The 15,014-nt window shown below is 48.5% G+C and overlaps 1 protein-coding gene across 3 annotated transcripts in view; it reads left to right on the top strand.

Moving 5' to 3' along the window:
* The window catches only part of SHISA6 (shisa family member 6), a 272,644-nt gene that overhangs the window by 52,953 nt on the left and 204,677 nt on the right, over positions 1-15,014 (top strand). For all 3 annotated transcript variants that reach the window (XM_074607622.1, XM_074607621.1, XM_074607620.1), the window contains exon 4: positions 9,540-9,635. In XM_074607622.1, the coding sequence (XP_074463723.1) occupies positions 9,540-9,635 (96 nt within the window). The remainder of the gene's footprint in view (positions 1-9,539; positions 9,636-15,014) is intronic.

Here is a 15,014-nt window from a genome sequence, read left to right as displayed (position 1 = left end):
GGATAAGTGAACTGACTCACGGCCCAGTAAAAAAAAAACAAAAACCAGAAGGAAACGAATGATGACTGAGGGCAGATCTTATCAACGCCGATAAATACTGAAAGGGTGGGTGTCAGGAGGATGGGGCCAGGCTCTTTTCAGAGGTGCCTGGTGACAGGACAAGGGGTAGCAGGCACAAACTTGACCATAGGAAGTTCCATCTCAACATGGGGAGGAACTTCTTTGCTGTGAGGGTGGCAGAGCCCTGGCCCAGGCTGCCCCGAGAGGTGGTGGAGTCTCCATCTCTGTAGACATTCCAAACCCGCCTGGAGGCGTTCCTGTGCCACCTGCTCTGGGTGACCCTGCTCTGGCAGGGGGTTGGACTGGGTGGTCTCCAGAGGTCCCTTCCAACCCCCACCATTCTGTGGTTCTGTGATTCTGTGAAACTTTTTCTCCCTCTCCTGAGTCATGCAAAACTTGAGCTCCTGTATCACTAGCTGTACAATTGTAGGCTGTGCTTAAGGAAGAAAGATTAAGTGTTAATTTGTCATTAATTTTTGACAGCCTAAGATGCAAGGGTCCCCTGGATACATGTCTGCCCCAGAGCACCTCCCTGGGTGCCAGTCGTGCCTCCTGCTCTGCTGAGGTCCGGTGGCTCAGGAGCCCTGTGCGGAGTCGCAGCTGTGACCTCGCTGCTGCCGGCGTAGAGCTGCCAGAGCACAGCTCGCCCTAATACCCATGGGAACACACCATTTTCAGTCACTCTGGGCTTTTAGGTATCTGAGACTCCTCTGAATGGAGCCTGTTTCATTTGTTATAGGCTTGGTAGTGGCTTTCTTGTACTCATCGGGAAAGGTTTGCAACCAGGGGAGGTTTCTATAGAGATATTAGCCAGTCCTGATTTGCTTGTGCTTTCACTGTATTTTACGTGATGGCATTGCTATAAATTGCAGACACGCAGTGCTGGGTTAATGGTTGGGCTTGATGGTCTTAAAGGTCTCTTCCAACCATAACAATTCTATGATTCTGTTCTATGATGAAAAGGGGTCCTAATGTCCTCAGGGAAAAAGAGTCGGAGTCTCTTTTCCTGCCTTCTTTCCTTCTTTGCAAAGGGGAACAGCTTCAGCAGAGGGAACGGGGAGCTCAGTGACCTGGGAAGCCTGTTGTTTGTGGGAGCCCCTTGTCCCTGACGGCATGAAGGGCAACACACACAGGGTCTCTTCCCCTGCTGTGCTGCGGAGGAAAGGAACGGCCTTTCTGGGCTCTCGGGGGCTTCAGTGTTTGCTCTTCGTGGGGCTTCAGAGCACACTTCAAGACACGCGTGCGTAACCCGGTACACTCTGTGTTGGTCAGAAGCAGCCCACGGGAGCAGAGCTGTTTCCTGCACAAACCTGGTATTTCAGTAGTTTTCTGCTAAGCCGCACCTGCAGTTGGAGCCTTGGAGAGGTGCTGTACTTTATTTTCCTGTCAGTCTAATCCTCTCTCTTTGAAAGCGTTTTTATTTAGACAACCCGGCAGAATATGAACTCATCACTGTATTTGTATCATCCGCAATGCATGTTGCTGGGGAGACCCTCTAGCACAGTGGTCCCGTGTTTTACTTTCACATAGCCATTTTTTTAAGTTAACAGAACCTAAAAATGATGTTGCCTGAAGCCTCTTGCAGCTTGCTACAGCTCGCAGGGGGGTTGCAAAGTCGAGGACAGCTGCTGTAGTTAACGGAGTTAAGTAATTAACAAAAGGAGATGTTCTCTTGGTCACTTATGAGAAAAGCCAGCGCAGCTTTTAGCTTCACTTACTACATCTTTTCCAACGCCAGAAAGATACATGCGGACGACCTGGACTCCTGCAGGTCCCTGCGCTGGATTGGCTTGGTCTGCTGCGCAGCCAGTGGGCATGTTATTGGCAGGGTTGCTAGTTTGGGCTGACACAAACCCCGTGCCAGGGAACTGTTCCCCATTCTTGCCATGTATTGGGAAGTCTTTATGTATTTTCCATAAAGTCCAGTCCCTGGCCAATAATTTCACTTGAGAGCTCCAGTATTCAGTTGTGAGTAGTAAGCTTTTACCTGTCCTGGTTGTAAAGACGACTGGAAGATGTGATGCAAATGCACTCTGAAAGCTGCTAATGCAGAAGTCCTACCGAAACAAATCGAAAGGAAAAACAAGGATCTCCCAATTTTAAGTTGGAACGATCCTCTTGTTCTGTTTTAAACTGAAAGTTCTTCCTTGGCTTGGGATTGATCCCGTGGCCTGAGTTTTTACTGTGTTTTCCGATGCGCTGGGCAGTCATTAATGCCAGAGCCGTGGGCGTGCTGGAGCCCACGCCAGCTGGTCACACCAGCCCCGGTGACACAGGACTGCCTGGCTCGTGGTGGGCAAAACTTGGTTCTCCTCAGGTGAGGCACCCGTTCTCTTTCGGAAACATGGCAGAAGCCTTGGGGACCTGGAGGGATCAGAGAGACCCTGACCCAGGAGACCATTCTTGTGCCGTGGGCAGTGACCCAGGCAGGGAGACAGCCACAGCCACCCCAGTAATCTGTTCAGCACAGTCAGTGGCCAGGTGGCCCCGTGGGGGCTGATTTAAGCAGGGTCTCTGTGGTCAGCAGTGGCATGTGATGGAGAACAAGAGCGATGAACCAGGAAAGGATGTGACAAAGGCTTAGCATGAGGAAGAGGGAGATAAAGAAAGAAGAGGCAGTTATTTAGAAAGACGGTGAAATTATGGGTAGGTTATCACATTATTAGGCCAGGGCGAGTGGAACTCAGCTCTTTGTCCACCCGTGTGATTTAAGAGAAGGAATATCTGTAGGGCATAGAAAACTCTATTATTCCCTGTGCTGATTTGGACCACATTTTGTCCCTGTCTGGCTGCGCAACGCTGACAGCTCACATGAAGTACCACTGAACTCTTTCCAGTTGCTTTTTTTCTGTATATTTGCATGTTCAGGACAGACAGTGATCCCAGAACTATGGTATTAAACCAGGAGAAACACACTGCGGCGGCCCTTACTGTGCCTTTATTCTGACAAGTGCGAGAGGTGCCAGCTGGCTTCTGTTTGTTTGCTTGCTGTTTTTTTCTAAGAAAGAAAATGGTAATGTTTCAGTGACGTCCCTTGGGTGCCCCTTCTTGTCATTGCAATCTCTGCTAATCTGCACCCCATGCTGTGATGAGATACCAAGATGCCCGACCCGCCTGCAGACACTTCCTTCAGTGGTGTAGCCCACAGCCGTGTCTGATGCCCAGCAATTTCTGCAATTAGACTTTCCTCACATGGAGACCGTTTATGTGCACTTGCTGCCTGCCCAAGAATTCCTCATTTTGGGTCTGAGCCGTGCCTCCCCTTGCATTCAGAGGCGGCTGTGTTTCACTGGCGGGGCAGACAGAGCGATGCAGAGCTCAGCAAACACCTTACAGTCGTTTTGGCAGCTCGTGCCCTTTGTCTCGGGCTGTTGATATGTGTAAAATCGCTCCAAAAGAATCATGCCAGCAGAAACGAGCAGCATCAGAGCCAGGTAGACTCATGGGGGTTTTTATCCCCCCTAAAATGGGTTTTTATTTTTTTTCGCACAAAGGTCTGTCTGAGAATAATGTTTGTGAGTAATAATGCAATGAGTTTGGATGTGGGGACTCCTCTCTGGGTGTAAGGTTTTTTTCCGAGGAAATTTGTGACAGGGATGAGGTCAGAATCCCAGAGTGTGTCATGCAGAAGGCTGTCCACGGCAGTCCCTGTCTGCCCTTCTCGGGGTGATGTAATCCGTACTCGGTAATAACGTTTCCGTGAGGTGGATAACGGCATTTTAGTTCAGCTCTAATAATTCTGTTAAATCAGAGCTGGGGTTGTAATTGCTGTTTGTGACTGAGTTTGTTCCATATGTGTGTTATGCAGGATGCCATTGTAATGAAATGTTCCCTCTTTGAGCTGTATGCCCTAAAGAATATGCCTTTGTTGTGTGGTAGGCAAAACACTCAGCTGCTCTCTGCCTTTGCGGTGCCTCATAACCAAAGGAGAGGGGGAAAAAAGTCATGTTTCACCTTGTTTCAATTTCTTCTGGAAATTTTAAGTTGTGTAAGTGTTAGTCTTCATTTGCTTTAGTGACACAGAGCCTTGCTGGAGCCCAGTTCATTTTTTTTAATGAAAAAGCCTGTGAGCTTGTGTGCGTCTGAGGGTTTACAAGCATTAGAGCACCGGGGGATGAGTGTGATTGGGAACAGGGAGTGAGTGAGAGAGCAGGAAAAGCTTCTTCCAGGGAGTCAGACACAGTGCTTGCAAGCCACATTTTAAATTTTATTCTAACCATGATAAATAGAGCTTAGAGATGCAAAATCTCTAGAAAAATGCAGTATTAAAAGATAGCAAGTTCCATGCCATGAGATCAGGTAGCTGGGTGGTGGCTTCGCTTTGGATGTAGTGCGTGATGTGAGACTCCGTGGCAATCCAGTCTGGCTCCCGTATCGCGCCTTTCGTGCACAGACGTCCCCGAGCTTCGCGGGCAGCGTCAGCCCCCGACGAGGAGGGGACACAGCCACGCTGCTGGCCGGCTGGCCAGTGGTCCAGTGATGACCTGTGTCCAGTTCTGGGCTCCCCAGTTCCAGAAGGACAGGGAACTGCTGGAGAGGGGACAGCAAAGGGCTACCAAGAGGATGAGGGGACTGGAACACCTCTCTTGTGAAGAAAGGCTGAGGGATTTGGGTCCCTTCAGGCTGGAAGAAAGACGCCTGAGGGGGGATCTTATCAACGCTTATAAATACTGAAACGGGGGGTGTCAGGAGGATGGGGCCAGGCTCTTTTCAGTGGTGCCCAGGGACAGGACAAGGGGTAACGGGCACAAACTTGACCATAGGGAGTTCCACCTAAACACGAGGAGGAACTTCTTTGCTGTGAGGGTGGCAGAGCCCTGGCACAGGCTGCCCCGAGAGGTGGTGGAGTCTCCGTCTCTGGAGACATCCCAAACCTACCTGGAGGCGTTCCTGTGCCACCTGCTCTGGGTGACCCTGCTCTGGCAGGGGGTTGGAGTGGGTGATCTCCAGAGGTCCCTGCCAACCCCCGCCATTCTGTGATTCTGTGACACTGGTTGTGATCTTCTGCAGCAACCAGCAAGCTGTGGGGAGAGTTGGCTGGGTAGGACACCTGGATATGTAAAACTGGCAGACAGCAGCTAATTTCGCCCGAAGTGGGAGCTGTAAAAGTGGGAAAGTGTGTGCTGGGAGCCTGGGGACATGAGTATGCCAGGCTGTGCTGCCCTTGCTTACAACATGGATCTACTGCTCTTGCTCAACCTGACTTCTAAGTCTCAGGTGTTGCTTTTGGGTCCTGGATTTCAGCTCCCTGATGGTTGCACCCGTGAAATTTCTTGTGTGCGTTCCCAGGGTAATATAACACCAGAAGGCAGCTTTGCTCTGATCTCACGTGGAGATCAAGATTTAGAACAAGAGGAAGTGTCCTCAAGTTACGCCAAAGTAGGTTTAGATTGGATATTAAGAAAAAATTTGTCACCAAAAGGGTTATCAAGCATTGGAACAGGCTGCCTGGGGAAGTGGTGGAATCACCATCCCTGGAGGTATTTAAAAGACAGGCAGACATGGTGCTGAGGGACATGATTTAGTGGTGGTTTTGGCAGTGTTGAGTTGATGGTTGGACTCGATGATCTCAAAGGTCCCTTCCAACCTCAGCCATTCTGTGATTCTATAAATTCTATGGGGGAGGAAGGAGAGCAATGTGAATAATGCCTTAGGCCGCAGGTAGAACATGGCCATCAAACTGTCCCCACCTCATCGACACAGCCAATCTCGCCCAGAGATCTCCATTTCGTTGTGTGCTTGGGGTTCTGGGAGAGCTGTGTGCCTCCCCCCTGTCCCTGCAGGGCAGCCCTGTGAGGGGACACACACCGCGCTGGGGCTGGTGCAGCCCCCAGCACCAGGAAGGGCTCAGGGGAGCCTCATGTGGTCTCAAAGAGAGGCCCTTTCTGCCTGGAATGGCAGGGTTGGTTTGGTTGGGTGTTGATCGGCAATAAAAATCCCAAAAGTCTGAAGCAAAATGAAAAACAGCCCATTTACACTTGGTTTTAGGCCATTTTTAGCTCTCTCGCTGTAGGGCAGGGGGAAACACTCAGCCTCAGCCTACTAAAAGTGAACACCTTGGATGAGTTCCAGGGGCTCCTATGTAGCCCATAGGTCAGGCATCTCCATTGGCAGCTCAGCTCGTGGTTGAACCCCGTTTTGGCAGGGCCGGTCCCTCTCCACCGCCTGTGGAAGGACTCCCAGCAGCTGGGTGAGAGCACACATAGCCAAAGGTAGGAGGGAGGAGAATGAGAGAGGGATGTTTTCTGGTCTGGCAGAGCCCTGTCTCTGCTTCCACTGCTCTGCAGCCTTGTCTGCCTACGCTCCATCCTCTCTGCTGGGGCTAACTAGGGTCAGGCATTTTGGCAAGGTCCAAGAGAGCATTCGCCGCCAGCGTGAAACATCCCGGTCAAGAAGTGATTATGGAAAAGTCTGTTTGAATAACAGCACCTGAGCTTGGCCCACCAGCAGCCCCTCAAGGCGCTTCTAAAAGTCAAAGCTTTGTACCAGTATTTTTACACCGCAAAACCAAGAGAAATAATCACAAGTGAGCAGGAATAAAAAAACATATAAAACAAACGTAGCATCCTATAATGTATCAGTAAAAAGGCAAAACTCATTCTACTTGAAGCCTACAAATTCAAGTTTCTCATGGGAAAACTTAACGCCTGTTCAAATGCTAATGGGTTGTTACCACAGGAATGTTTTAATTTAACTACATGTACTATAAGAAGGGGCAGAGGAAGGTTCAGAGAGCAAATGGCTGATGAACGATCTTCAATCTGCCAGTAAATGTTTGCTCTTTTTTTTATATACTTCCCCTTCTTGATCTCTGTCTTGAACAGATCCTCCAAAGGGACGTGTAAAAGACAGTTGATTTCAGCTAGAGGTAATAGCACATATTTGTGTATTTCTTTTATCCTTGTTTAAAACAGTAAATTTATGGCACTGATAGAGTGTCAGTCACTAGAGTAGCTGGCCCTGAGAGCACAGAAATTGATGGTATATGAGCAAAAATTGGCTTACTGGAAAGAAAAAAATGCAGGACACTTCAGAAAAGTGATGGAGAAAAAGAACACAAATCGGGCGCTGCAGCCACACACCGTCTCTGCAGGCTTCTCAGGACAAGAACAAATATCTCATGAAGCAAGAATGTCTTCCAGGGACTCAGAGGCAAAGGTCTGCCACCCTTTTCCAGGAACACAGCAGCCAGAGCTTGCAAGAGCTAGGTAGCAAGAAGAGCGCGAGAGCCCATGATCTGTGGAAGCAGAAAATCCTTTTTTCTTTTTTCTGGAAACTCTCTTCTCAGCCAAATTATGTGTGGATGCCTCCACATTTGAAGGTTTTTGCTACCACCTCGCATTACTATAACTGTAAGAAGAAAACTGTCTTGCTGCTAACACTCCGAAACCTGTAGAAACACTTTATATGTGTTTTGAGACGTTTACAAGGAGCACTTGGCTGACCTTGACCAGAAAAAAAATATGTGAGGGAAGGGAGTGGGCTGCTTTTTCTATTAGACAGGAATAAACATTTGTCAGAAGTCTCAGCATCTTCTGCCTGCCATATGTGAGCCCCCTCTGAGGATCTCCAGCACACTCAGGCGATGGCAGTCTGTGCTAGGCTCTCCTGGCCGGGCGGTCGCTGGTGTCCTCCCTGAATGGGGAGTGGGGTTTGGAGCCTGCTCAGATCCATGGCAGGGCAGAAGAGTGGGACGTTGTGGGACAACATAGACCCAATTGGCAGGGTGCTTACCCTCAGCTCACTCATATGTAGGTTGGACTCTGGTGATGGGAGTAATGGCCTGGAAAATCAGTAGTAGCTGCTGGGATGCTGGGGTGAGGATGACTGGCTAAAAAGGAAAGAGGAGAAGTTTGCAGACTGATGAGATTTCAAAGCCTCTGTTCTATTAGTTTTCACAGTGTTGCCAGAGAGCCTGAGAGTGTATGAGAACAAACGGCATTTGCTCTCAGTGTTTGAAAAATAGTAAAGGGCTGTAGCATCGGTCAGAGGCAACGCGAGCCAGCCAGAGCGTGGCCACGGGCTGCGTTCCCACCTGGATCCCTGATGCCCTCCCCATTTCTTCCTGATTTGGCTCTCCTAGAATCACAGAATCATAGAATCATAGGGTTGGAAGGGACCTCTGGAGATCACCCAGTCCAACCCCCTGCCAGAGCAGGGTCACCCACAGCAGGTGGCACAGGAACGCCTCCAGGCGGGTTTGGGATGTCTCCAGAGATGGAGACTCCCCCACCTCTCGGGGCAGCCTGTGCCAGGGCTCTGCCACCCTCACAGCAAAGAGGGACTTCCTATGGTCAAGTTTGTGCCTGTTACCCCTTGTCCTCCTGCTTGAGCGCCGGGCACGGGACCACCTGCCCTGAGGGACTTCCAGCCACCGTGTCTCAGACGCAGAGGGAAACAGCTGGGGCTTGTGCAGAAAGGCACAGAGAAGATGTAGACTGAACGGGGAGGGAGCTGCATTCCCGGTCCCTGAGGCTGCCGTGCTCCCTCCCCCCCGCACCTATCTTATCTTTGCCTCTTTCTAAAATAAAAGGAATAGAAAAATTAACAACATGAAAAAGGGAGGAGATAATAAAGAGTATCTGAAAAATTATCTGTGTCCTCATTTCAGAGCTTTGCATGGTAACAGGGAGGCAGAAGGCCTTTTTCTTTATTAATGTATTAAAATATTAAAAAGCTGGGTGTCTCCTGAACCTACTCGGTTGTCACAGACTGAGAAAGCTCCTATGAAGTGTTCTGCAGAAAACTATTGCACTAGAGAAACTCTCCAGGGATGCCATTCAAGGACCAGAGCAAATCAAAGCTAAAGACAAAGTTTGCTGTCGTGCTGTTCACGGGGACTCGGGTCCAGCCTGGACAAGAGTGATATTTGCACCTTTGCTTTTGTGCCGAGACAAAATCTCTACCAATGGGACATGAATGCTGTCAGGGGTCTGGCTGCAATCGGGAAGAATCAAAGCTATATCTTTTCTGATTTCCTTTAGCTCCTTAGTCTTGAGGGTTTGAGTGAGACCAGTTCTTTGGGAGAGCTGCTCCTCGCAAACCTGAATCTGAGCCACTGATCATCAAATTCCCCGGAGACTGGGGTGTTTGGTTTGGCATGTTCATGGTTCCCCTATCAGAATCTGTTCGTTCCTTGGCAGTTATCAAAATACGCAATTGTTCTTCTTTGTGGATCTTTGCCAATAAAGCAGTAAGACTTTGATGCTGCTATAGCAACATCTTTGAGCAACCTGGTCTAGTGGGAGGTGTCCCTGCCCGTGGTAGGGGGTGGAACTTGATGGTCTTTATGGTCCCTTCCAACCCAAACCATTCTGTGATTCTACAGCTATTATGTTCTGTTATACACTTTGCTTGCCATTAATAATGTAACAGTGTGGTGGGGCCTTGGTACTCATATGAGGGTGACAGTGTGACATGCGCACACACACATACATATGCACTGAATAAAAGTTTCTCTGTTTTCTTTTCCTTGGCAGGTCACTATGGAAAGGATATTTATCGAAGTGGAGGGCCAGATCTCCATAATTTCATCTCCTCCGGGTTTGTCACATTAGGAAGAGGACACACGAAGGGTACAGTGGAAACAATTTTTTGCTAAATAAAAAGATTGTTTTAAATAAAAAAAAAAAAAGCTATAACTCAGAAGCTGGGTTCTAAGTGCTATGAGATAACAGTATTGGACTGCAGTCAGTAGATTTAGTCTAGCAAATTACTGCTGTGGGTAAAATACTGTGCTCCTGGCAGAACCTTTTAAATCCTAGTGAGGGAGACGGAGGGAGAGTGTAGAGTCGGACTGACAGACTCCAGGCTCCACTCTGACTTTGCGGATCAACAATTTATACTGCTTTGTGTTTTCCTGGGTGCATGGTTGCAAACCACCATTGTGCTGCTGTATTTATAAGGGGAAGGGGAAGGAGTGTAATGCTGTCCAAGGGCAGGCAGTTAACACTTCAAGAGTGCGTGTCTGGATTTCTTTCGTTTGACTTCTGGGCTTTTTTTGGGGGGGGTATTATGAATATTTTATAAAATTATTTCTTTTTAGGTCCTAAAACATATATTTTATGTGTTCATATAATGTGATATAATGTACAAACATGAAAACACAAAAATATACATATACTGCTCTGTGTACGTTCTGTGTATATGTACTGTATATAAAATATATGTTGAGAGACAGCTGTAGCTATATTAGATAAGTAACCATATATCCCAGGAGTTGTGGTGACGCAAAAGCTGTGAGATCCGACTCAAAGCAGCTGGGTCACCAAAACCCCCCCGATGAATGTTTGTTTTATGATGTCGTTGCGTATTTGGTGAGTTTTTATAGTGCACAGTGAGACTGTGTTTGGAGCATCTTTCTGTTGGCGCCCACACCCTGACCGAGTCGTGCTGGTGCACTGGCAGTGGGTCGCAACACTGGGGGTGCGAGCGCGCGCCATGCCAGTACTCGTCTGGTTCTGTGTCCTGCCGACTTCTGAGACTGTTGTACATTTCTATAGACACAATGTATGTGGAGATACCTATATAGCCACAATGTACTGTATGTGGAGATGTGTCCATGTGCTTGCCTGGTTGAATGCACCTGTGTTGTTTTCTGTGGATGACCATGACTCACAAATTATTAAAAGACCTTTATTTTTTCGTACATTTCCTGCACTTTTTCAAATTCTCCACGAGTGTCATCCAAAGCAGTGTTGGTCCTGTAGAACTGTCAGAGAAGAAACAAATATATGTATATTGTCTGTGTATGTCTGTGTGTGCTTAAATAAAGTTTACTGAGGCTGAGGCAGCACCCGTGGGACTTGTAATACAATACCCTGCAATTCCAGCCGGGCACTGCACCATTGAAGGGAAGCAGAGGAAACCTCCACGGACCTTCAGGTGGGCTGGGAACTGAAATGGTTCGAGGAAGGACCCGTGGATGGCATTTCACACAAGGTCTCCCTTTCTCCTCCCCATCCAAAAGGAGTTTTGCAGTCCTGTGGTATCACATCAGGCATATTTAGGGTGAGATAGAAAGTGTGCCCCAGTAGAGGTGTGGTGTGTCCTGATAGCCTTCGTCAAGCACATGGATAGCCCAGGGCAGGGCCGTAAACCCTGCCCCTTTGTCTCAGACATTTGAATTATCTCCCAGCAGTTTTCTGTACAATACACTTTTCCCAGTTCCCTCCCAGATAAGAATAAAACCTGCTTTTCTTCTTTAACTGAGAATTCTCAGGGGCTCTGTTCTTCTGTGAAAGGGCCAGTGATTTTCACACCTTTTCCACTGGCTTTGCTGGAAGCCCCACAGAGCACATTTGCTATCCCTGGGAAGGTGGGAGACTGGGCAGTGGGAGCCCAGGCTCTTGGCACATCACTTTTTCCGACAGCCATCAGATAGGGTGGTGCTTTCCAAAGAGGATAAAAGGCTTTTATTATCTGAAGAAATTCAACTATCTTGGCTGTTTATGGACATAAAAGAATGGATTTGCCTTTGAATTTACTTTTCAGCTACCTGTAAATTTCAACTTTATTTGAACAGTACCATAATGTTAATGTCTAACTTCTTAATGGTAAATTCACACTCCCACTTGTGACTGGTGCAAGCGATTAACATCTCCACACAGTCTGCAGGCAAACTGCCCTGTTTGCTTGTGCAAACGCGTGGGTTTGTCTTTGTCTGCGATACGATTTGGTTGCCTATTTGTGCTGTGAAAGCAGGGACTTCGGATGTAACAAATCACTTAGGGACTCTTCCGTTAGGATTGTGCCCTATATCGTTTGATTATTTCTGGAAATATTACACGATAGATGTCCTGTGTTCAGTTTGAACTGGCAGCCCACTTGTACACATAGACAGGAGAGATGAGTGCTCCAGCAAGGGTTACAGTCTGCTGCTTTAGCTGAGCAGCTCCATGCTCAGATTTTGTCCTATTTCAGTTCCAGTGCATGTGTTAAAATCTCCACCTCAACTACTTTTAGCCAAATAACCTCGCCCTGCCTTGTTGTTACACCACCATGGAAGAGGGTTCTGCTTTTAGACTGAACAAAGCCAATGAAGTTTATCTCAATATTTCTTTGCACTGGGAGACACATTTTTGGTGTTTTCTCAACTGTCTTCTGTGCTGTGGCAGGACTCCAAGTGCTGAGTAATTTTTAAGAGCTAATCTATTTTGGGCAGAAGACAAAGATGTGAGACATGCCAAACTACCATGGATACCAAATCAGCATATTCACATGTCTGACATCCACAGGCTCCTGCAAGGTTGTGATTTATGATTCTTATATGACACTCCATTGGGCAATGCATCACTGCCTGGCATTTAAGTCTATAAAATCACTACATAGCGTGTTCTTCAAACCATGGTAAAAGACTTCACTGTCAGTCTGTCATGATGATCTAGGAATGAATCCAAAGTCTTTAGGCCATAGAGATTCTCCATGGTGAGACACACTGCAGGGCCAGTCTCATCTAACCTTAGGTAGCTAGAAGTCAGACATTTTATTCTCAGGTAGCCACCTTCAATTCCACGTAGAGATACCTGGGAGGCACCAGCACCTGTAAATGAGTCTTCATTGGGTGGGCACTGGGAACCTTCTCCGGCAAGAGGGGAGCCATGGGAACTAGGTCTCCTAGCCATCAGGGTAGCTGCTCCATCGCTGTGGTGGCTGCTGTGAGAGTTCAGTGCTCCAGTGAAACAAGTAGGAGCACTGAAGATGGGAGCTATCGCATCCCGCTGTGCACTAACCTAATTTAAAAAGCAGCTTCTTCACCCTGTTCTTGCTGCTCTCAGATGTCCGGGGTTGAGACTGCCCTCGCATGGACCGTACCCGCTGTCCTGCCGGGGCCATGCTGGGCTCCGCTTGGTCCCGCAGGCTGGGGAGGAACTCACACAGCCGCAACGTGGAGCGAGCGCCCGCGTGGGTACGCAACCACAGCAAGCGGGCAAGTCTCGAGGAGCAGATTACCTACTCCAGATTACCTACTCCAGGTCATGATTGTGGAGTTTTCTGGTAAAAATGTGATTTTTGTTTTAGTTTTTTACTACCAGCGTCAGAACTTGAAAACAGTTTCTGAATGGAATTGGGTTCTTTGTGTTTCACCAGTCTGTAACAGCAGTAGAAATTCTGTGGAGCAGATGATAAACTCACTTCATCAGCAAACAACTTCTTTGTTTGCCTGGTAACTGCAACGGTATTAAAGACAGTGAGTTTTTTGCTGGAGAAGCATAATTTCACAGTTGAACTGAGCACTAGGGGTCAGAGAACAGAGAGGCAGGAGGAATATGGGATTTCAGACTACTGCAGGGTCATCTCATAGGGAAAACCAGCATTTTTCCTACAGTCTGCTAGTTTCTTGTAAGGTTATGTGAGATCCTTGAGGAGGTGCACAGGCAGGGCTGCAACCTGAAAAGCATGAGGGGAAAACTCAGGAAGAGCCAAGCATCCTCACAGCCTGCCCAGTGACACTCTCAGAAATGGAACCTCTCACTTTTGGTTCAAGGCTGCAAACCTTTACTGTTCCTGGATTCACTGGGAGATGGGCTCTGAGTTAGGACATCTGCAGGAGTCTCTTGTCTTCAAGCATCCCACTAAAATTTGCACCTAGGCTGTTCTCCAGCAGTGCCAGTGGGCAGGAAAACAAAAAAAAAAAAAAAAGAAAAAAAGAGCCATGTCTCCAAGTCAGTGTGATGAGGCTGTTAAAGCCTGACTACATTTCTGCTGGCATCTCTGCGGAGCTGCAGCCGCATCCTGCAGTGTGGGCAATGTGAAAACGACGTTGGTGTCGAGAAGCCAGCCTGGTGACTGAGCAACAAAAGCTACCCACAGTCACATTTTATCTTGTGATATTTGGCGCGGATATGGCAAGGTTTACAGCCTGAATGTGGGATTTGCCTGCCTGCGCCTCTGTTCTCGCTCTCCTGCAGTATGGTTGCACCTCATGCATCTGCAAAGTGGCTCAGGGCACTCTTTTGATGGTTCAGCCCTTCGTGTGAGGTACAGCTGTCCAGCCTAAGCTGGTTTTGGTTGAGCACAGGTGCCTGGTGTGTGGGAACGTGGTACAAGTCCTTTAGCAGGACCTTACACCCAACTAGACATCACATTCCCCAGAGACAGCCTCTCCCTTTGATATCTCCTGATGAATATCCCACTCCCTGTAACCCGAAATGATGCACGGCATCCGTGGATGATTTCTTGCTTTTTCACGGTTGACAATGTCTCCCTCAAATCAGCTTTTTTGTGCATATTCAAAAGGAGCAAATTGTTCGTGACCTAGCCCCACCTTAGCAATGATCACCTTTCTCTCCCAGGCCATGCGCATGTGCGTGAGTTGTTTGGAGGACAGACAGACCATGTATCCCATGGTGCCACAGCAGTGGAAGATGTCTCCCACATGGGTTCGAGGTTTGGGAGCTGCAGGGGTTTGTGAGAGCGGGAGGAGACAAGGTGATGTCAGGACAGGAGGGAGCTGACAGGCTTGAGGCACCAGCTGAGTCTCATGGCTCCTTCCCACTTGCCTGGCTGTCAGTGGGAGCTGCCCCATCGCTGACCTGGCACCTTGTGCTGCCAGTCCATGGCCAGACCTTCACCCTGGTGGTAGTGCCCTGCAGCCTCCTGGAGATTCAGACCCCTCTGGGGAGCGCACTGAGCTCCCACAGTCACCCCCTGGGCCGGTACCAGGAGACAGAGGGTCTGAGTCGATAGGGTCGCTCAGGCTTATTGCACGACAAGTTTCAAGAGTAAAGCAGCAGCTTGCTTTATTTGGCAGGTTAACGTTTGTGTTTGCTTATAAGAGAACCTCGTACAAAGGCGAAGATGAAAGAGGACAAATGCAGCTCTAGATCATACTTAGCAACCAAGACCTTCCTGAGCTGCTTCGGCGTCTCAGCCAGCTGAGGTGGCTCCACCTTCTCCCCGGGGAGCTCCAGAGCTCTCCCAGCACTGTGTCGCTGCTGCTCCCACTGGAAGGT

This window comes from Larus michahellis, chromosome 14 (assembly GCF_964199755.1).
Source record: "Larus michahellis chromosome 14, bLarMic1.1, whole genome shotgun sequence".
NCBI classification, from domain to species: domain Eukaryota; kingdom Metazoa; phylum Chordata; class Aves; order Charadriiformes; family Laridae; genus Larus; species Larus michahellis.
The sequence above is the reverse complement of the archived record's forward strand: the minus strand, read 5'-3'. Positions and strand labels throughout refer to the sequence as shown.